At 42.8% G+C, this 21930-nt stretch overlaps 1 protein-coding gene across 1 annotated transcript in view; it reads left to right on the forward strand.

Annotated features, from left to right (window-relative positions):
* mtmr12 (myotubularin related protein 12) overlaps nt 1-21346 on the forward strand; it is a 58484-nt gene extending 37138 nt beyond the window's left edge. Inside the window, exons 13-16 of the mRNA XM_083644455.1 lie at nt 734-903; nt 11299-11475; nt 14618-14776; nt 19499-21346. Coding sequence (XP_083500581.1) covers nt 734-903; nt 11299-11475; nt 14618-14776; nt 19499-20083 — 1091 coding nt within the window. The 3' untranslated portion in view covers nt 20084-21346. The remainder of the gene's footprint in view (nt 1-733; nt 904-11298; nt 11476-14617; nt 14777-19498) is intronic.
* The last annotated feature ends 584 nt before the right edge of the window (nt 21347-21930 follow it).

The raw sequence follows: 21930 nt of genomic DNA on the forward strand, positions 1-21930 counted from the left end.
CTAAACAAGAGCCGTAGGCACAGCGATGCAGAGTTTAGACTAGAGCTGAGACTAGAGCTTAGACTAGAGTTTAGACTAGATCTTAGACTAGAGCTTAGACTAGAGCTTAGACTAGAGCTTAGATTAGAGCCGATACTAGAGCTGAGACTAGAGCTGAGACTAGAGCTTAGACTAGAGCTTAGACTAGATCTTAGACTAGAGCTTAGACTAGAGCTTAGATTAGAGCTGAGACTAGAGCTGAGACTAGAGCTTAGATTAGAGCTGAGACTAGAGCAGAGACTAGAGCTGAGACTAGAGTTTAGACTAGAGCTGAGACTAGAGCTGAGACTAGAGTTTAGACTAGAGCTTAGACTAGAGCTGAGACTAGAGCTGAGACTAGAGCTTAGACTAGAGCTGAGACTAGAGCTGAGACTAGAGTTTAGACTAGAGCTTAGACTAGAGCTGAGACTAGAGCTGAGACTACAGCTGAGACTAGGGCGTAGGTGGTTTATCCTCCGCTGTCGCGGGAGTGTGCTCAAAAGGGAGACATGGTTCTAAACATGCAGCAGATTTGAATAAGGTGCAGTTATGAGTATGAGTTCAGTGCATGTTTAGAAACGACAAGCTGCTGACGAGGCCAACTACACACGGGGGGACATGCCCAGACATGGCCGACGGCAGACTGTCGGCTTGGTGTGTCAGGGGTTTAAGACAGTAATGCCAACTAGCTGATGGTGAAATTTGTGTGTTCCAGAGGAGGGCGGATCAGACCTTTGCTGTGTCATCTCCAGTTTGGCCCAGCTGATGCTGGACTCCTTCTACAGGACTCTGCCAGGCTTCCAGAGCCTGGTGCAGAAGGAATGGGTGGCAGGGGGACACAACTTCCTGGACCGCTGCAATCAGCTGCATCTCAAGGACAAAGAGGTAGGCTCTCTGTCGCCCCCTATCAATAGAAGATCACTTTCCCAATAATCAAATAGAGGTAGGCCGGTTTAAAAAAAAATCACACAGATTTGATATCATGCCAAAAATCACACCGAACCGGTATACGGAATTTTACCACTAGGTGTCGCACTCGACTTGCCTCAGCTGCCGGGCAGGCGACGCCATTGCAGTTACTATAAGTTACTTACTCTAAGCTGGTTTGCCAACCTCCAATAAACACCATAGACCCTAGTTCCTCATTGTGCGGCTCACGAGACGCTGGCGGCTCTCAAAGCTTTAGTTGGCGGCTCTAAGAATATATATATATATTTTTTTTCCTGCTCTCCCCAAAATTTCAATAAACCTTTATGGCATATTATTACAATACAACAATACTGGTGTTGACAGTAATAGAAGGTGCCAAATCATTCAAAACAATAAGCATTTTGCTTTCAGGAGTATTGTGCCAGCGTGCAGCGCTGTTCCAAAATGTGTCAACGTGTTGGCTGGGAAATGCACATCCCATAATACAACTGTTCGCATCCCATCCCATAATAGTATGATGATAGTAGGGATGCCATTGCGAACATAGATGTGAACAGGTTAGCTAAAACTTTAGCGTCGCCAGCGATGGCCCCCACCGTTGCGGTCGGGGTACGTTTCGAAATCCCTCCAGGCCTGAAAGATTTTCTAGGGGAAACTGGTATGTGTGTGTGTGTGTGTGTGTGTGTGTGTGTGTGTGTGTGGAAAACAATAAAACACAAAAAAATGGTAGGCAGATGTGCTTGGTTGGGGTGGCTTTTGGTGTTTTGCGGTAAAAGTGGCTCTCCTATTGACTTTGTCCTGCCAGTGCGGCTCTCATCGAAGAAATAGTGAGGATCACTGCCATAGACTGTAGGTAAACACTAAATAAGAACAAGAAGGAGAGAGTGTAGCACCGTTTCCATGACTTTATTCCTGCAGTGTTTACATGTTGCCTCATCTGTGTTCGTCGACTTCCTAGCAAATCCTTAAAGGGATAGTTGGGTTTGTTTGAAGTGGGGTCCTATCAGCTAGTTCGATACACTAACTTAATTAGGTACAGTGTTCAGGAGGCTGGGCGCATTGTGGAACGAGACCGCGCACTCAGAGCAGCAGCCAAACCAGCCTTTTCTCTGTAAGTACGGGGGGTCAACAACTAAAACGTAATTTAGCCACCTAAAACAATGCCCACCTAAACAAATCGATATCTGTGTACATGCACGCTCTATTTTGACAATTTTCAGCGCTTTACTTTTCCGCAAAACAGCAGTTTCATTCGGCACTGCTTTTTCTCCCAACCGTACAACTACCGTATTCCTCCGCTAAAAGCCAGCACAGAGCACAGAGCCGCGGTTTACAAAACAGGAAGGCTTAGAAGAGAGATAAAACACTGACTTACTTTAGAGACAACAAGTCACCTGGCCTCTCTGGTCTGGGACGTTTTCCACAATTTATCCTGGGAATGGTGAAAAAGGTCTGCAGGGCACCCAGGCATTTAGGCAGCAGGCGCATCTCTCTTTCTGCCTGTTCACTCTCTGCAAAAGTTCCTCTTCTGTATTCTCTCTGGTTCATAATTGTATCCTCTTGTCACCAAGGTGAATGGCATATCATCCTCGCTATCAAAATCACTCATATTTTCGTTCGTGTATTCTATTTGTTGTGTCTTCACTAACAAACCGGGAGAAATAAAATACCCCCAAATAACTGCGGAGTAATCCAGTGCTGCGGCTCTGTGCTGGCTTTTAGTGGAGGAATACGGTAGTTGTACGGTTGGGAGAAAAAGCAGTGCCGAATGAAACTGCTGTTTTGCGGAAAAGTAAAGCGCTGAAAATTGTCAAAATAGAGCGTGCATGTACACAGATATCGATTTGTTTAGGTGGGCATTGTTTTAGGTGGCTAAATTACGTTTTAGTTGTTGACCCCCCGTACTTACAGAGAAAAGGCTGGTTTGGCTGCTGCTCTGAGTGCGCGGTCTCGTTCCACAATGCGCCCAGCCTCCAGAACACTGTACCTAATTAAGTTAGTGTATCGAACTAGCTGATAGGACCCCACTTCAAACAAACCGAACTATCCCTTTAAGGCAAACCCCCAGCTGCACGTACTGTAGTTGTGGCTATTCAACTAACAATCTCTAAAAACACCACAGAGTTACTGAAACATGCATGGACTAGTTTTAAGGTTAACTAAGAAATTTACCACGAGAGGAAGGGGGTTGTGGCCACATTTACCACTGGTACAGGGTTGTGGCACGAGGCAAAATTTCTTTTCTACAATAGCTACCACATAATATAAAAAATACACAATTGTAACATTCAATTCATTTATTTACAATCATTACTGGTTTCAGAATACATTTATCCTTCCGCCACAGAATATAGTTCCATTGACAGTCCCAGGTTCACTCCGTGACAACTCAAGCTCAGCCAGTTCTCTCTCCCCAATTTCACCATGTCGTTCTTTGTTCACTTCACCTTCATCTTCATCTAACCACTGCTCAAAACTCAATCCACCCAGTAAATCAAACGTTACTACGAAATCGGACATTTCCTTGTTAGAGATTTGTAGACTGACAGGCTAACAGTGGGCGGAGTCAGCACAGGTGTTCTTCATTCATCAGGGAGCGGAGTGATACTGCGGTTGGAGCCGAACTGTAGATTGTTGGCCTATTTACCACTGTTGCTAGCCAATCAGAATCCAGTATTCACTCATGCTGTTGTAGAAATCTGTTTTTAAATCCGTTCCACGGTTGTGGAGCTAATAGTGACTAGCTAGTAACTGTTAGATTGCTAGTTTCCTTTTGCTAGATTCCATTTCCTGTGCTTGCGCGCATCTCCGGTTATCGACTGCTTTTTTAATTAGTGCTTTTTGGAAATACATTTTGCAGGAACATGTGGAAGTGTGTTTATTTAATCATGCTTGTCACAGTTCACAAAATTATATTGGCCATAACCGCACATTGCTACTTGAACATCCCGCCCCGACTGCTGTCCAGAGCCCAGCTCAGCAGGGACGGCGCTACACCGAGGCAAGAGGGGGCTATAGCACCCTCACAAATCTGCCAAGCCCCAGTTAAGCCCCATCAAGCATTTTAGTATCTTTTTTTATTTTTAAATAAACAAATGTGTAAAGTTAATAACCAGCCATTCTTGATGGATTGAACTTATTTGATCATTGATAAAAAGATACATAGACAACTTCCCAGTAGGAATACATGCACTTAAAAAATCGTCGAGGTTGAGAACGCAAGAGAACACAATAAAACATCAGGGGACCATGTTGGAAATAAGTATTTACACTTTTACATGCTATCCCTTGGATCTTTTATTGTTTCTATATCCAGGAATAAAGTCAATCAATAAATCAATTAATCAAAAGGCTTCCATTGTGGACTTTTTCTTACCCTGATATTAACCTAACCAGTCATCACTCCTCATGCCTAAACCCAACCAATCATCACTCTGCATGTCTAAACCTAACCAATCACTCCTCATGCCTAAACCTTTGCATGTGAAAGTTTTTGTCATTGCCTTGTGGCCACTTGTAGTTTCATAGCTACTGTATATATTTTTTTATATTCATTGGCCAAATTAATTTAAACAAGGCTAGGTCAAAACCTACCATGTGGCCGGCGTAGGAAAGCGTTGATGAGCCTGTTGTCACTCAAAGTGGCTGGCCCATTTGAAATTGTACCAGCCATGCACATTTACCAGGCAGTAGGGTTTAATCCCGGGAAGCGGGATTCCCAGGAAATGCCGACTGGACCATTTCCCGTTTCCCGGGAAATACAATAGCGGGAAACGGGAAAAAATGAATTTAAGAAAATAGCTGTACAACCTATTGTAGCCTAAATAAAATAATGACTGTGATGGCGTAATGACCATTACTGCAGTTAATACGGTAATTCGTCCACACAGCCCACACCCACCTGTTGAGTGAGTCACACAGAGAGCATCTCTCAACAATGCACCACGCTGAATGAATTCCACCACGATGTCTTCTGCAAGTTCTGCTGCCAGTAGTTTTGCGTGGAGATACTTCACAAACAACCAAAACAACGAGGATGCCACATGTAACCTCTGTCAGCGAGTGATAAGATGTGGAGGACGATCAACAAGTGGGTTGCTGCGACATTTGGAGTCGCAGCACCATACAACCCCAGAAACCCCGCAAGTGAAGCGTCCGAGAACAATGGACTCATACTTAACACCAAAAGCCTCGGTGGCCGAAATACTGTCAGAAATGGCAGCATATGACGGATTTACATTCAACAGCATGGCGAAATGTGCCTACCTCAGAGCAGCACTCAAGAGAGACTGCCATACTCTCCGGAAAAAGCAAACTAAATGAAAATAAATAAATATTCTGTTAATTTTGAGTGATCATTTAGTTTATTAGGCTGATATCCAACATTGTTTGGCTATTATAGAAAGGCTGCTGAACGCTATCAGAATATGGAATCCATCTCAGCTTAATTGAAACACGCAAAATAACTTGCTTTAACAAATTTCATTTGTTTATTGTCCAATATCACTTCCCAAATTAAGTGCGGTAAGAATTCCGTTTATTTATTGTCAAATAACATTTCCATGAGGCTGTTCTTATCAGCAGACTGATCACATGCAATGAACACGGCATTTCATATGAAGTTTTTATCTTAAATTATAATGTTTGTTAACATAAATTCATTATTTTTCTTTAATCATATAATAAGAATGAGAATAATTATTGATATCAGCAAATAAGACCAGGCCCGTATCTAGCTATGAGGACAGGGAGGTCCGGACCTCCCTAATAATTTCAGATAATTTTTTTTTTTTTTTTTTTTTTTTTTTACAAATGTAATTAAAAATATTTTGCAGTGCACTATGTTCCTTTCTTGTTTAAGAATGTTTCGGGAAATGAACATGTAGCCTATTTAAATAGAATTATCAACAATAACAATCAAGGAAGTTACATGCTTGTAGGCTAGAGAAGAAGAAGAAGCGTGCATGCACGCACATGTTGTGTTGAACCAACCAACAACCAATAAGAATTGTTTAATCTGGCAATAAAGAAATGTGAACTTGACATGCTATTTTAATAGCCTACTCAAAAATGCACCTCCCACTATAAAGCAAAGAGAGGAGTCAATGTTTCTTGATATATGCCATTCAGATCAGAATAATTAGTCTAGTCATTAACACATTCACTGCCAGCCGTTTTTCAATACTGTAGTTAGCTTCTGCCAAGGTTTTTTTTTGAGGATTTTGGCTCATCTTTCAAGAGCCGAGGATTCGTTTCTGTTAGGATTTTGTGAACACACAATATCTCAAAAGAACTAATAGAATGTGTGATTTCTCTGTCTAAAAAAGTTAGTTTGTAGAGTTAGTAGTTATGTAAGCATTAGCAGTTGAATACAGCATGGTTTCAGCGTCTGAAAATTTATTCTGAGATAAACGGCTTTTTGTGAAATTCGATAGAACAGTAACTTTAACCATTCATTTTTGGCATCAGTAAGACGTCAGACATCTAAACAATAGTTTTGAACAGTAATTTCCTCCATAACAGCAGGAAACCCCCCTCTGCTTCCAACTCCTCCCTCCGTGGGCGTTCTCCTCCGCCCTCCTTGGCTCTGCAGCGGGTCTGTGACAAACGAGTTGCTGCTGCCTGGCTGCTGCCTGGCAGTCTGGATGGGGCTCGCTGGATGGGTTTCGCTCGTTTCTTGGCGTTTCGGTTGAGAGCTCTGATGAAGCTCTTGCGATTCTGGGCTTATTTATGGTGCGTGTTTCAAAGTGTGCATCCAGTCTATTCTTGGAACCCCCCACCGTTGCCACCGCTGTGCGTCAGCGCGAAAGTGAAAGCGTTTTCGCCATCCATTTTACAGTATGAGAACGGCTTCCTCGCGCTTTTCCCTCCAGTTTTGGCTCGCCTCTTTCTACTCTGGAGAGACATGTCGCCACTCAGTGGGTCGGTAAAATAGATTATACACATTCAATACCTCCAATATTGGTATAGGAGACGTAAAAGGGTTAGATCAACGTCCCACCGTCAAAAAAAAATAATCGTAAAAACACGTCATTGGCAGTCAACCGTTGGATTTTGTTTGACGTAAAAACACGTCATTGGCAGTGAACGTGTTAAGTTTGCTGATAATATTTCTATCATGTTAAGTCTCTGTCATGTTAACTGGTGTATTCAGAGCAAATAGGGAGATATAGAGCATTATCATCATGCTATATATCTCCCTCTTTGCTCTGAATGAGTGAGAAAAGGAGAAAATACTGAATAATTACATCACAACAGTATCCTAATGTTAATTAAAAATGAGATATTCCTCTAAATATGGCTAAAAAAGGTAAAAGAAATAAAAACATTTTAATTTAAAATGATATATTACTCTAAATATATAGACCTCTCCAAGGCCTTCGATACAGTAGATCACAACATCCTGATTGATCAGTTGTCCGCCATCGGATTAGATGACCCCTCAGTCAGATGGTTTACTAACTATCTGACTGGAAGGAAACAGTCTGTAACGGCGGAAAATATCAAATCCATTTCATTGGACGTCGGGAAGGGCGTGCCCCAAGGTTCCATTTCCGGGCCTATCCTGTTCACTCTTTATATAAATAACATTTTTCTTCTTTCTGATCTCTGCAATGTCCATTATTACGCGGACGACACAATCTTATATTGTTTTGGACCCACCCCGGCACAGGCCGTCTTATCTTTGCAGGCCGCTTTTGATTCGTTGCAACGGTCCCTGTTCGATCTTAAATTAGTTTTGAACTCCACTAAGACAAAGTGGATGTTGTTCTCAAGATCTTTAAACAGAAATGATCATTTGTGTATCTGTACGCTTCAAGGCGACCAAATTCAATTAGTTCATTCTTATAAGTATCTTGGTATTTGGTTGGACACCAAACTTTCTTTTCATGTACATGTAGAACATCTCACAAAGAATTTGAGGAGAAAAATCTGCTTTTTGTATAGAAACAAGTCTTGTTTTTCACTATTGGCCAGAAAAACTGTTGTCCAATCTTTGATAATGTCAGTTTTTGATTATGGTGATGTGATTTACATGTATGCCTCTCCATCCGTCTTAAAGCCTCTTGATGCTGTATATCATAGCGCTCTGCGTTTTGTTACAGGTGATGCTTTCAGTACACATCATTGTATTCTGTACGAAAATGTGGGTTGGTCCTCCCTGTCGGAGCGTAGAGACCAGCACTGTCTGATATTTATTTATAAAGCATTAATTGGGAAACTTCCACCTTACTTATCCGCACTCCTTTCTTGTAACAGTGGAGGTTATCAAACACGATCGCGGTCCTATATCAGACTGTCTGTCCCACGGGTGCGAACCGAACAAGGAAAGACCGCTTTTTCATGGTTCGCCCCCAACAGATGGAATGTGCTCCAGGAAAACTTAAAAATAGATAATTTGATCCCGCTTGCTTCTTTTAAAGCACTTTTAGAAAGCATTCCTCGCAGGGTGTGTTCATGTTTTCTTTGAAATTATTTACCGTAATTATGCTCTTGATGCTTGTTATTGTCTGTTGTGTTAACCTGTAATTTTGTAACTGCTGTATATGTTCTTTGTACACCAGGGCTCCCTTGTAAATGAGAGCTTGCTCTCAAGGGACTCTCCCTGTATAAATAAAGGTAAAATAAAAAATAAAAATATGGCTAAAAAAGGGGGGGGGGAAACCTCAAATTGTTTTCGCCGAATCCGCCTCCCCTTGCCATGTCTGGACCTCCCCAATTTCGAAACCCTGGATACGGGCCTGAATAAGACACTACAGCATCAAATTAGCAACCCATAGATTTATTAAAAAAAAAAAAAAAAAAAAAAAAAAAAGGGCGATTTCCCGGGAATTTTTTCTTCATTTCCCGTTTCCCGTTATGCCTCATTTTCAGGGAAAATATTAAACCCTACCAGGCAGGCATATTTTGTAATCCCATTTTTGTATGTAAGGGACAGTTTTTCAGAAGGGGAGTTCACTGGAGGGATTTGGAGGGCTCTCAAATAAAAAGATGTGACCCTTCTCTGACCAAAATACATTTTTCCTTGACCCTCCACAAGTGATTGGAAAAATGTGATTGACCCTCACCGAACAAATTGCTTGTGAAACATTGGCATGTAGGCTACTCATTAAAGAATTTTATTTCAACAGTGCAAACAGCAATTTTACATTGCTATTCTTTTGAATAGACAGACCTGCAAGAGTTTACATCATTAGTGCAAAAACATTTTAGATTTCAGATTAAATCTTCTGAACAAAAGGACAATTATTGAAAAGTATGGATTTAGACTGAGGAGCTCTGATTACTGTATAACAAGTCTTACACATGCAATAGCCTACTGTTGTAAGCAGGGTTTGTACAGCTTTTTAAGAGTACAATTCAAGCAGTGGTGTAGTGGTCCCTAGACCCCCTCCCCCCCTAGCCGCCTTTTGAGTGTTTAGAAGACAACCGTCTCTGCATAAAACGGCAAACTAGCGTTGCGTGCTCACCTTTTATTTCGCATTTATACACAGCTGTTGTGATAACGATTTGAGTGCAGACTGAGGCCGACTGAAGCCGCAAAAGCGTCAAGTGAGCCAGAATAAAATGAAACTTCTGGTTAAAACCTTCACAATAATGGTAATTAAATAAACTAATAGTTTTTTAGAGTGTGATCCGAAATACACAGAAGACATATAGAACACAGACAACTAAAGTCAATTTTAACACGTAGTGAGTCGACGACCATGATTTTTATTTACCCAGTTATAAAATACAGGTTTTATTTTGAAGGTAAAAACGCCTAGCTTCCCCTATTCTGTCTGTTTCTAATGGGCTTGATTTAGCTTTGTGATTAAAGTTTAAATTAATTTTCCACGCGATAGAGTGACACAGAAGTCACAATGGTAGCCTAATAAAGTGTTCCAGATTGGCTTACCGAATAAAAACCCAGTAAGGCAATAAAAAAAGACCTGAGCACAATTGGGACTTCACATGAGGAAATGCACCCAGACAGTGAGTTGTCTTCAATTATTCAATGCGGGAGACAGTGATAGGCTATGTGCAACGTTAGTAGCGGGCACTTAACGCAGATTATGTGTTTTTAGCAAATCACGTTTGTTGAATGTCAATGCGACTCATTGTGCCTGTGCCATAAGCCTGTATAGTATTGGGCTAGTTCAATGCTCCTATTGCCTACCATTGGGACGGCTTTAGCTCAGGAGGTAGAGCGGGTCGGCCAATGACGCAAGGGTTGGCGGCTCGATCCCCGCTCCCTCCCAGCTGCTGTCGCTGTGTCCTTGGGCAAGACACTTAACCCTCCTTGCTCCCGATGGTGTGTAGGCACCCTGCGTGGCAGCCTGCCGCCATCGGTGTATGAATGGGTGAATGTAGACTACCTACTGATTGTAAAGCGCTTTGGATAAAAGCGCTATATAAATGCAGGCCATTTGGCCATTTACCATTTACCATTGTCTTCCATGGTGAAGGGCGGCTGTGTCATCACTTGAATTGCGTTTCTCCACTTTACACAGCAACAGTAAGGGGCAGCGTTTTCAAGAATTCCACTCTGCGACCTGTTTTCATCTTTTTTGCGTTTTCACCCCCCATTAACGCCGTCACCGTGTAAAAGGAAGGCACTAACGCTAAAAAAGTTTGCCGTTTTATGCGGGGAGCGTCGCTGTGTAAACAGGGCCTAAGAGAAAGGGTTTATTGAGTCAAGTCTAGCAGGGTACCTGCGGGGGATAGTCGGACCTGACTCTAAGGTTCTGATCCACAGTTGGTGTTTAGAAGAGGCTTCTGTGTGTGTGTGTGTGTGTGTGTGTGTGTGTGTGTGTGTGTGTCTCTGACTGCAGCAGTGTGTAAGTGTTGAGTGTACAGACATAATGACAAATCAGTCAGTTTGCATAAAACCCCCTGTGCAAGGGCCAGCTCGGTGAGCTGCAGGGCGGGTGAGCCTAGTGTGTGTGTATATATATATATATATATTCCCTTTTACTCAAAGATAACTTTGTAGGCAATAATATAAAAAAAAGATTTCAACTCAGGTTAACAAGTGGTTAATGTATAATTACTGTCAAAATTATGTATTATTGGCAAACATGTTATTACATTATTGGTTCAAGATTGTATTACATTATTGGATTTTTATTACATTATCAGCTTTATTACATTTGGTTTTATTACTTTGTTGGCTATTATTACAAGATTGTAATTTGTAATATTCTGCAAAATAATCAAGACTTTACAAGATAATTTTACATGTAGGTATAATGATTTAGCCCTACCAATACTAATAAATTTAATCTTTATGGACAACATGGCTATCTGTGTGATCCTGCTTCTTGAAAAACCTGACTTATTTGATTGTAACTGCATCCTTCCACCTAGAATGCCTCTCCAGTGTTCCTGCTGTTCCTTGAGTGTGTATGGCAGCTCCTGCAGCAGTACGGCCCAGCATTCCAGTTCTCAGAGACCTACCTGACCGTACTGTCCGACAGCATCCATGTCCCAGTCTTCAGCACCTTCCTCTTCAAATCCCACTACCACAGAGCCAGCATCCTCAAGGTGAGAACCTTCAACTCCCACTACCACAGAGCCAGCATCCTCAAGGTGAGCACCTTCAGCTACCACAGAGCCAAGTCAAGTCAAGTTTATTTGTATAGCCCTAATTCACAAGCATGTCCCAGAGGGCTTCACAGAAAATATGTCTAGCTAATTCTAGCTGAAAATCAATCATGAACGATCATGAAAATCTGAGAGCTCTATCTTCTACCATTTGTGAGGCGAGCAGTACCTTAAATTCTAAACAGTTTTCTAAACATTCAAAAGGCGCTACAATATAATCAACCACAGATTTACCATTCAGTGACACTGATGTAAAATGATCATTTAGTGGATCGATCCTACCGTTAAGTACACACATTCTGGAGTCTCAGGAGGGTTTCTCCGTGTTTTATTAACATAATCATCAATTGCAACTCGCTGGGGGATATAATCAATAGTAGGGATAAAATAAATGAATAAATATAAATGGCATCTACTTCAGAAAACTGATATATCAAACTTAATAATTGACAAAAAGAAAAGCTGAGGCATCTCTTCGCCAGGGGGGATTTTCAGGTGGAAGGTAGCAAGAAAATATTGCAAAAGTATATCCTGATAACTTATGTTGAAATAATAGGCCTATAATCCCATCAGCTTTTTCAATTATTTCAATGTCATATTCTTGAAATAAACTGGATCTAACTAACATCCCTACTCCTCCTGATGCTTTAATGGGTGCTTTAATATGCATTTTCCTATTTAAACCAAACCATACATACCCATCCAACTCAATAAGATTTTCCCGCGGCCTCGTCTGTTTCCTGATCAAACATCCCCGCTCTGGGAGCGCGTGCTCCAGAGGGGGATGCTAGCTACTAGCCCGGTAGCAATAGCTGTGGTCAACAGGTGGTGGCTAGCGACAAGCTAGTGGCATAAAATCCAGTGGAGAGGGGGCTAACCAGCAGCCCTCGAAGCTAAACGGCTATAAGCCATCCACCCGGACTATATTAGCTAAGCTAATCGGCCTAGTACGCCAAGGGCTAGCAAGCCAACGTGGCCATGTTAGAATGGCTAGCTAACTAGCAGCCCTAGGATGGGAAGACTAGCCAAAGGCTAGCACGCGCAATAACAAGAGAACAAGAACCCACGTGTAGAATAGATTGACCAGACGTCCCCGATTTTCGGGGACAGTCCCCGATTTCGGTGCTCTGTCCCCGGCTGGAGCTGTCCCCGAAAATGTCCCCGATTTTGGCCACAAAGTCAAATAATAATACTGGCAAGAAACTCGATAACAGAGCATTTGCGGCACCACAAAAGCCTGTCGTTGTGCTTGTGCACGTTGTGCAAAGTGCTGCCTGTGTGTGACAGAGTAGATCACAGAGTAGATGTTCTCCCTCTGCCCGTGCCGTGGTTTTCCCAGGACCCAGCCGCCCGCAACCGAAGCCCCAGAGGTGGCGAACGAGAGGCGGCGTCTGCTTGCTGCTTTTGCTACCGTCCTTGTTTACCGGACCCCATTCAGCGGGTTATCCATCCAAGTTGTTTTGAATAGCTAGTTAAAAGTACAGTAAAACTATCTGGTAAGTAAGTGCAGTAACTAACTCAAAACGTTTTTGCAGAGAAGTCAGTAACGTTTTTATGTACACCAAACTCCATTGAAAAAAATGTCAATTTTTAACATGATTGGCAATGGATCATTGTTATCTAGTCATTAGCCTACTGTTCCCTAAATTGGCCTTCAGCCATCAAAACTTTGATAACCCCTGGTTTAAATTAACACAATAGGTCATATTTATCTCTAGATTACAATTTTAATCATTAAAATTGCCTTTTAGTATTAACATGATTTTTTTAATTATTTTGTCAGCATTTAATATTAAATTAGCAGTTAATATGGTCATGTGGCCATTGAATACTTGAAACTGGTGAGCGACACCCTAAACTCAAGGAAAGTGTTTTGTGGAAATAAATTATCCACCAGTTGGTGAGGTCAAAGAGAGAAGTTGTCCCTCTTTATGTTCCTGCCACTCTACACAATACACCAGTAGCCTATTTCCCATACCAAGGCTGTCTAATTTGTGGTAAAATGTGCCAGATAACTAGTAACCATTAGTAACCACTGCTTCTTTTTCAATTGTTTCAAAATCACAAAGTTCTTCATAGATCTAGCCTCTTACTTTTGCTCTCAAAGTGCACCAGATTTATACATTTTACTGTAAAATGTACACAATTTTCGAAAAGGCGGGGGGGCACAGCCCCCCCTGGGCCCCCCTAGCAGACCACAAAATGTCCCCGATTTTCATTTGGGAAATCTGGTCACCTTAGTGTAGAATGGCTAAGTAACTAGCGGCCCTAGGGTTAGGGTTAGGCCCTAGGACGGGAAGGCTAGCAAGCTCAGTAACAAGAGCCCAAGAAAACAAGACCCTTGGCTTCGGTGAACAGGTCCATTGCTCAAGCCAAGATGTGGCTGGGCAGGATGGAGCAGCCCAGCATTCCACCGTCCGCTATTCTTCCAAGGGAAGGAGCAGGGCAGACGGAATGGTCCACTGGAAAAGCTAGGAGCTCCTTAAGATTAAGATAACGTGAATAGCTAAGCTAGGTATCTAGCAGTAGGTCTGAGAGAAGCTTCCAGCTCAGTGGGCTGAATACAAGTGAATGATCTTCCTTGGCGAATGGCGCGGGGCGTGTTGGTGACTCATCACAGTGGGAGGTGGGCGGCCACACCAATCACCTGCCAAGGTATGCCAAGAAGCCTTCAGGGGCACTTGGGTGGTTTGAGAAGTCCTCTTGAGGAAAAAAGATAAACATTCAGGGTTCAGCGCTGCTAGGGCAGGCTTCAGCATATGTGAGAATCTGAGTTCGAAATTAAGTAAAACACTGCCTCTTGCAGCCAAAGAGGTCATGTGCCCTTAGCAGGGTATGTGTGAGATGAGATTTGTAATACATTATACTGTTTCATGGTAAAATGCCCCTTTAAAAATTGGTGCCAATAGCATGTATCTTTTGCTGCATTCTCCAATCTAGATTTGTTTCAGCTCATGTCAACTTTCTACATAACAATCTTGTAGTGAAGGAAATATTGTAGTGTTTACTAAACTACGGTAAGCCTAACTCATACAGTTTACTAAACTAAGCCTAACTCATACTCCACTATCTTGTGTTACAGGCTGAGTCACCGCACTCACAAAGAGGCCCATTGAACTGCCCCACTGTGTGGGACTGGTCGGTACAGTTTGACTGCAAGGCCCAGGATCTCTTTGTTAACCCTCTGTATGCCGAGAAGCCCCCACTGGACAAGTCTGTGAGGAAGTCACAACGGCCTAGGGTAAAACATTTTTTTTCCTATTCAATGAAGCTAAGTCTAAGAGCTAATGTAATAACTGTTAAAATAATACTACTCTTAAAAGAATAGTTAACCCTAAAAAATGTAATGTTTGAGTATGCTGCATGAGCTGTTTAGAATACCTTTATGGTCATGAACTCTAAATAAAGCTCCCGTTCAATTCAGGTGTTGTAGAGAAGGCTCACATGGAGCTGTGTTTACATGGACTTGAGTATCGTTATGAGGCTTATTCCAGTTTTGGTCATATTCGGGATATAGTGTTTACTGGGAACACAGAAATCTGGTTAATCATATCCCTGTATACATGATAAATACAAGTATCCCAGTTACTGATTACTGCATGCTATTTGTGCAGGCGCCTGTGATGTTTACATCACAAACTGTCAATTTTGAAATAGTTATCTGATATCCCTCTGTAAATGTGCAGTGTCTGATTAGTTTGGAGCATCAACCGTCAGTGTGATGTCACCCACCTCACGACCGCTCCTTTCATGCTTGTTAGCACGATATCTCAGGAACGCCTACTTGACGAAATGTCATCAAATTTGCCTTAAACGTCAACTTGGACTCAAGGATGAACTGAGTAGATTTTGGTGGTTAAAGGTCAAAGTTCAAGGTCACTGTGACCTCACGAACCCCATTTCCAAGTTCTTTAACGCGTTATATCAGGAACGCCTTGACGCAATTTCTTCCAATTTGGCTCAAACGTCAACTTGGACTCCAGGACAAACTGATTAGATTTTGGTGGTCAAAGGACAAAGGTTACGGTCACTGTGACCTCACAAACCCCATTTCCAAGCTCTTTAAAGTGATATCTCAGGAACGCCTTGACGGAATTTCTTCCAATTTGCCTCAAACATCCACTTGGACTCAAGGATGAACCGATTACATTTTGGTGGTGAAAGGTCAAGGTCACTGTGTGTGACCCCACGAACGCCATTTTCAAGCTCGATAATGCTATATCTCAATAACACCTTGATGGAATTTCTTCACATTTGGCTTAAAAACGACAGACATGGATGTCTACTGCTCACTTGTTGGCGGAGGCATATATCTGCGGTGCGGTCGTTCTAGTTTATATCTAATCACGCCTCCCCTTAAGACAGAGAAAAGTACTACATTTTGTTTTTGAGAAACTGGTAGCATGCTCATTTGACATGCTGTCAGTGCTCATGCTAGTCAATAAAGATCTCTTTCCAAATTACACAACAGCTGTTCTATTTCCCCACAAATAATTTGAATGAGAAACAGGACTATAGACCCCTTATATGTTTGCAAACAATGATGACGTGACAAGCATGGCGCAGGTTGTTATCAACGCAACGGACTCTGTCAGTAGGCCAGTTATGTCCGATGTTGGTGACGGGTCTTGAACGCCTCAGGCTGTGTGTGCCAATCACATGTATTTGTGTCCTCCTGTGGTTGGTTGGGGGGGACCCGGAAGAGGCGGGTGGAGGAAGCATGGGGTAATTCATAGCCGTGTCAGTGGTTGAGTTAGGTAGCTAGAGAGGCTAGCTAGGGAGGCTATCAGATTGAGGCGAGATGAGAATACCGTGGTGCGCTGCTCAGAACAGTTTGCATGGGCGCCTGCCTGGCCAATCCTGGTGCTTGAATGCTGCATAGGACGTGTTCTGCCCACAAGTCCGGTGCAATCTATAGTAACATATGCGGCATACAGTACCGGCCTGCGCACGCATGCTTTGCTGACGTCTGTCTATAATTGGTCCATTTAATGTCATTTTAATGTCTTTTTGTTTTGATAAAAAAAAAGTAATACTGCTAAATTGAGGCTTGATAATTGATAATGAATAAGAGACACAAAATACTGAACCGTGCCTTTGATATTTTCCATTGCCAAAACATAACGTCACTTAAAGCATAGGTTCACCCAAAAATGAAAATGCAGTCATGTCACCCACATGCCAATGTAAGGATAGGTGAAGTTAGCTTCACATGCCGATGGAAGGACAGGTGAAGTTAGCTTCACATGCCGATGGAAGGACAGGTGAAGTTAGCTTCACATGCCGATGGAAGGACAGGTGAAGTTAGCTTCACATGCCGATGGAAGGACAGGTGAAGTTAGCTTCACATGCTGATGTAAGGACAGGTGAAGTTAGCGTCACACCCACATGCCGATGGAAGGACAGGTGAAGTTAGCGTCACACCCACATGCCGATGGAAGGACAGGTGAAGTTAGCTTCACATGCCGATGGAAGGACAGGTGAAGTTAGCTTCACACCCACATGCTGATGTAAGGACAGGTGAAGTTAGCTTCACACCCACATGCCGATGGAAGGACAGGTGAAGTTAGCTTCACATGCCGATGGAAGGACAGGTGAAGTTAGCTTCACATGCCGATGGAAGGACAGGTGAAGTTAGCTTCACACCCACATGCTGATGGAAGGACAGGTGAAGTTAGCTTCACATGCTGATGGAAGGACAGGTGAAGTTAGCTTCACATGCTGATGGAAGGACAGGTGAAGTTAGCTTCACATGCCGATGGAAGGACACGTGAAGTTAGCTTCACACCAAAACACTGTTGCAGTATTCTCCTAAACAATTGAAGTGGATGGGGTCCAACTTTCAAATGTAAAAAAACAAGAGGAGACAAAAAAAGGCTCCATACTGCTCACCTGGTGTAATCCAAGTCTCCACAAGCCCTGAGAGGCCAAGTTGACTTGAAAATACATCATTTACAGCTTTTTAGCTGAAATCTTCACTGTAGCACGCGACAGTATCCACCATCCGAGTTCTTGGAGCATGTGGCTACAGTGCAGATTTACAGTTTTAGCTAAAACGGGTGTCACTTGCGATTTATTTCTTTATTTGTTTAATTCTGAGGTTAAAGTGATAAGCTCTAAGATTTCAGTTTTGTTCTCTTGGGTGACACCTATGGCGATGAGTGGTAATTGCAGGTGAGATCCAAACAGTGTTGCATTATGTGACATTACTAATGTCACATAATGTCACTATATACTGCTACGGCTTAGTTAGCTTCAATCAACATTGTGAGTGACTTATTTCTTATTTTTTTAGATGAAAATCTTTGAGATTATAACTTTAAATCAGAATTCTGAGATTAAAGTCAGAATTCTGAGTTACTGTCAGAATTTTGAGAAAAAAGTTAGTTTTGAGATTAAAGTCAGAATTCTCAGATTAACACGTTAACTGCCAACGACGTATTGATACGTCAAGCAGAATCCAACCGTTGACTGCCAGCGACGTATTGATACCTCAAAAAAAATCGTTTTTTTTTTTTTGACGGTGGGGCGTTGATCAATCCCTTTTACGTCTCCTATACAATTATTGGAGGTATTGAATGTGTATAATCTATTTTACCGACCCACTAAGTGTTGACAGTGCTCCCCCAGACGAGCGAAATCAAAGAAAAAACTGCCGCGGGAGCAAGCCATTCAAGGAAATGGCGAGGCGATTTTACAGTAATCCAGACTTGTCTTGCCCGAGAGCGGCCGCGCAGGCAGCAGCACACAGAGAGCGGAGAGCGATTTGCAAAATAGATTATAGGTGAAACACACTTTGAAACACCTCAGAAAGGCCAGAATCAACATCTGCCCATCGCCCACGCATTCCCCGGCCCATCTTGACTCGCACAAGGAGCGTCCGCACGCAGGCAAGCAGGCAGGCAGGCACGCAGGCAGGCAGGCAGGCAGCAGCAACGCGCTTCTGACACGCCCGCTGTAGAGCCAGGAGGAAGGAGGAGAAGACACACGGAGGGAGGAGTTTGAATGAGAGGGGTGTTTCCTGCTGTTATGGAGGAAATTACTGTTCAAAACTATTGTTTAGAATGTCTGACGGTCTTACTGATGCCAAAAATGAATGGTTAAAGTGACTGTTCTATCGAATTTCACAAAAAGCCATTTATCTCTGAATAAATTTCCAGACGCTGAAACCATGCTGTACTCAACGGCTAATATCTACATAACTACTAACTCTACAAACTAACTCTTTTAGACAGAGAAAGCACACATTCTATTAGTACTTTTCTGAACTTTGTGTTCACAAAGTCCAACCAGAAAATTATGCTCGGCTCTTGTAAAATGAGCCAGAATCCTCAAAAAAAGGCCTGGCAGAAGCTACCTACAGTAAAAAAAAAACGGCTGGCAGTCAATGTGTTAAAGTCAGAATTCTCAGATTAAAGACAGAATTCTGCGGGGAAAAAGAAGCATACTATGTGACATCACTGACGATTATCGATACGATATTATCGATGGTGTACCGGAATTTGAATGTCTCGGCTCCCTAGATTTTTGTGACGTCAAAATAGGGTCACAAGCCAAAAAAGGTTGGGAACCCCTGGCTGAAGCCTAGATGGTACTGTTAGGTCGGATTTAGACCGTCAAGTTACGACCGACTTGATGGTGATATATATGTATATATGTGTGTGTGTATATATATATATATATATATATATATATATATATATACATATATATATATATATATATATATAGCTCTGTTGTTGTTTTTTTACATTTGAAAGTTGGTCCCCATCCACTTCAATTGTTTAGGACAATTCTGCAACAGTGTCTTGCTGTGAAGCTCCACAAATGTTTTGTGGACTAAAAAACTTCATCCGTCCCTCATTGTCATTCATGAATTGTCATTCATTTTTGGGTGAACTTATCCTTAAGCTTCACTCAAATGATATATTCAATTGATTTGAAACGCATATCTCACTTCTAGCACCAGAGGCAGCTGTCCTTGCCCAGTTCAGCCTTCAAGACCCCTCCAAAGAAAGGCTTCTTTAAGGACGAGGCAGACAGCTTGAAGAAGATACTCCGGGTCAAACGCATCAGCCGCTGGATGCTTTCCCCAGACTCTCCACAGTCTTCCTCCACCACCAGAGAGTTCTATGAAGCCTGGCAGCATAAGCCCCTGGACTACCATGGGCTGCTACTACCCTGCCTGCAGGGGGCAGCAGTGAGGGTGTGGATGCAGAGGTATCTCCGCTGGATCCAGGAGGTGCAGATCTTTGGTGGTGGCCTGGTGACCGTCCTCAGCAAAGTGTCTGAGCTGCTGGAGGAGGTTCAGGAGCTGCAGAGACAACTTCAGCATCACTCCTATGACCAAAGAGCCAGGGCCAAAACAGCCACAGCCCAGAGCACCAGCAGCTCCTCTGTGCGCCTCTCATCCTCTTTTCCTTTCACCACCTTGAGAAATAACTGGTCCTATAAGCCAGCCATCCCCTCTGGCCTTCTCCAGAGCCTCATGATTTCAGGGAACTTAGCAGACAAGGAGGATGATAATGAGCCAGAATCTATGGTCTGACCGTAGCATCATTACAGCATCATTACTAACCCAAACCCAACACCATCATTACTAATGCTGCTTCTAAATTTCCCTTTGAGGTGGTCAAAGGTTAACCCATTGATACCTGATGCAGCATTTGTGTGTCTATCCCTTTAAGACGCAGTTCGCGGTCTTAAAGGGATACACACACAAATGAGGGATATACACGCAAATGCTGCGTCAGGTATCAATGGGTTAAAGGAACATGCCAACATTTTTGGAGATTCGTGTACCATAAAACTTCAAATAAATGCCTGGGTGTTTATTTACCAAAAATTGTTTTCAGACCTGGCGTCTGTCTATAAGGGAGCTGCGTCTATTTGGGACCGGCATTTGATTATTTTTGCACAGAATTCTTGCTCCGCAAAGATTGGAAAGTATCAAATTGCTTATTTAAACCAGTATGATAGTACTTAGTACACACAAGAAGGTAGGTAGGCTACAGGCAGCTTTGAACATGTCTAGTATTGTAGATTACGGATTAGAACAAAGAAAAGCAACTGAGATGTCATTCATCATCATCAGCTTCATCATCGTTGTCGTCCAACAACCGGTACGCTACCAGTTCATTGCTCTACTCTTCTCCCTCTGCCAAACAGCTAGCAACGTTATATTGGTAGTAACGTTAGCATTTTCAGGCAGCAGCTAACGTTAGCTAATCAAGCTAACCAAGCAGCACTATCAGACAATACAGTGTTGTGCAACAAGCAGACTTACCAAATGTTTCCAATAACCCATACTGCATTTATGATCACTGTTCCGCTGACAGAAATGCACTTTAGCAACGCAGAAAACACTAACATATCGGTAACTTCTCCACCGCTCCCATGTCCTTATGGAAACCAGACAGTGTCTCCAGTCTAACAAGTTGACTCCGTCCGTACAGTCCGTAGCATCAAACAATGGTTCCATGTCGCTGTTCCGACCTCTCGCTGTTCCGACCTCCCCTCTCCCAGCCCCCATGCCTAAACCTAACCTCCCCCAGACCCTAACCCAAAACCTAACCTCTCCCACCCCCACGCCTAAACCTAACCTCCCCCAGACCCTAACCCAAAACATAACCTCTCCCACCCCCCACGCCTAAACCTAAGGTCGGCATTGCGAGTGGTCGGCATAGCGGGTGGACACCTCAAACAATGCGGTATGCATACTTGAAACATGTCGGTTATGGATAAACAAAGCATAAAACTGTCTACCCGGGAGAAAGTACAATCTCTCGTCTTGCCAACAATATGATGCCAAAAACACACGTCATTACCGAAAGTGACTGTGAATTCAGTCTGAGGGAAGCACGAAAACATACCGTAACGGGGGGGGGGGGGGGGGGGGGGGGGGATAGTACCTGGCGTCTATTTTGGCGCTACCCGGCATTTATTTACCAAAACATGTAGCCAGACACGTCTATAATTGTGATATTTCCCAAATATCGCAATATTTCTGAAAATCGGCCCAAGCCTAGTCCTCAGAGTTAATGTGCACATAAAAACTGTTGTCTGTAAAAAATGCAATTCTCTGGCTGACCACCAGACAGAGAGCCCTGCGCGGACCACCGTTTGGGAACCAATGTGCTAACCTAACTAGCAGGAGGGCGCATAACTACTTTTCTACTGCACACACACAGAAGAAAGGGCATCCATCTTCTCATCTTACTAGCAAGAATATGGCAAATCTCACAATGTTGGTGTGTTCCTTTAAGAATAACAATAAAGATGGAACCTTCAATTATAGTCTAAACAGGGTGTCAAAATATCTATCTTCTGTATATAAAAGGGACTAAGTGGGCTCCGTTTGTTTCAATTTTGTCCCACACTGGATGATGTCCTCAG

This window comes from Poromitra crassiceps, assembly GCF_964638095.1.
Source record: "Poromitra crassiceps genome assembly, chromosome: 10".
NCBI lineage: Eukaryota > Metazoa > Chordata > Actinopteri > Beryciformes > Melamphaidae > Poromitra > Poromitra crassiceps.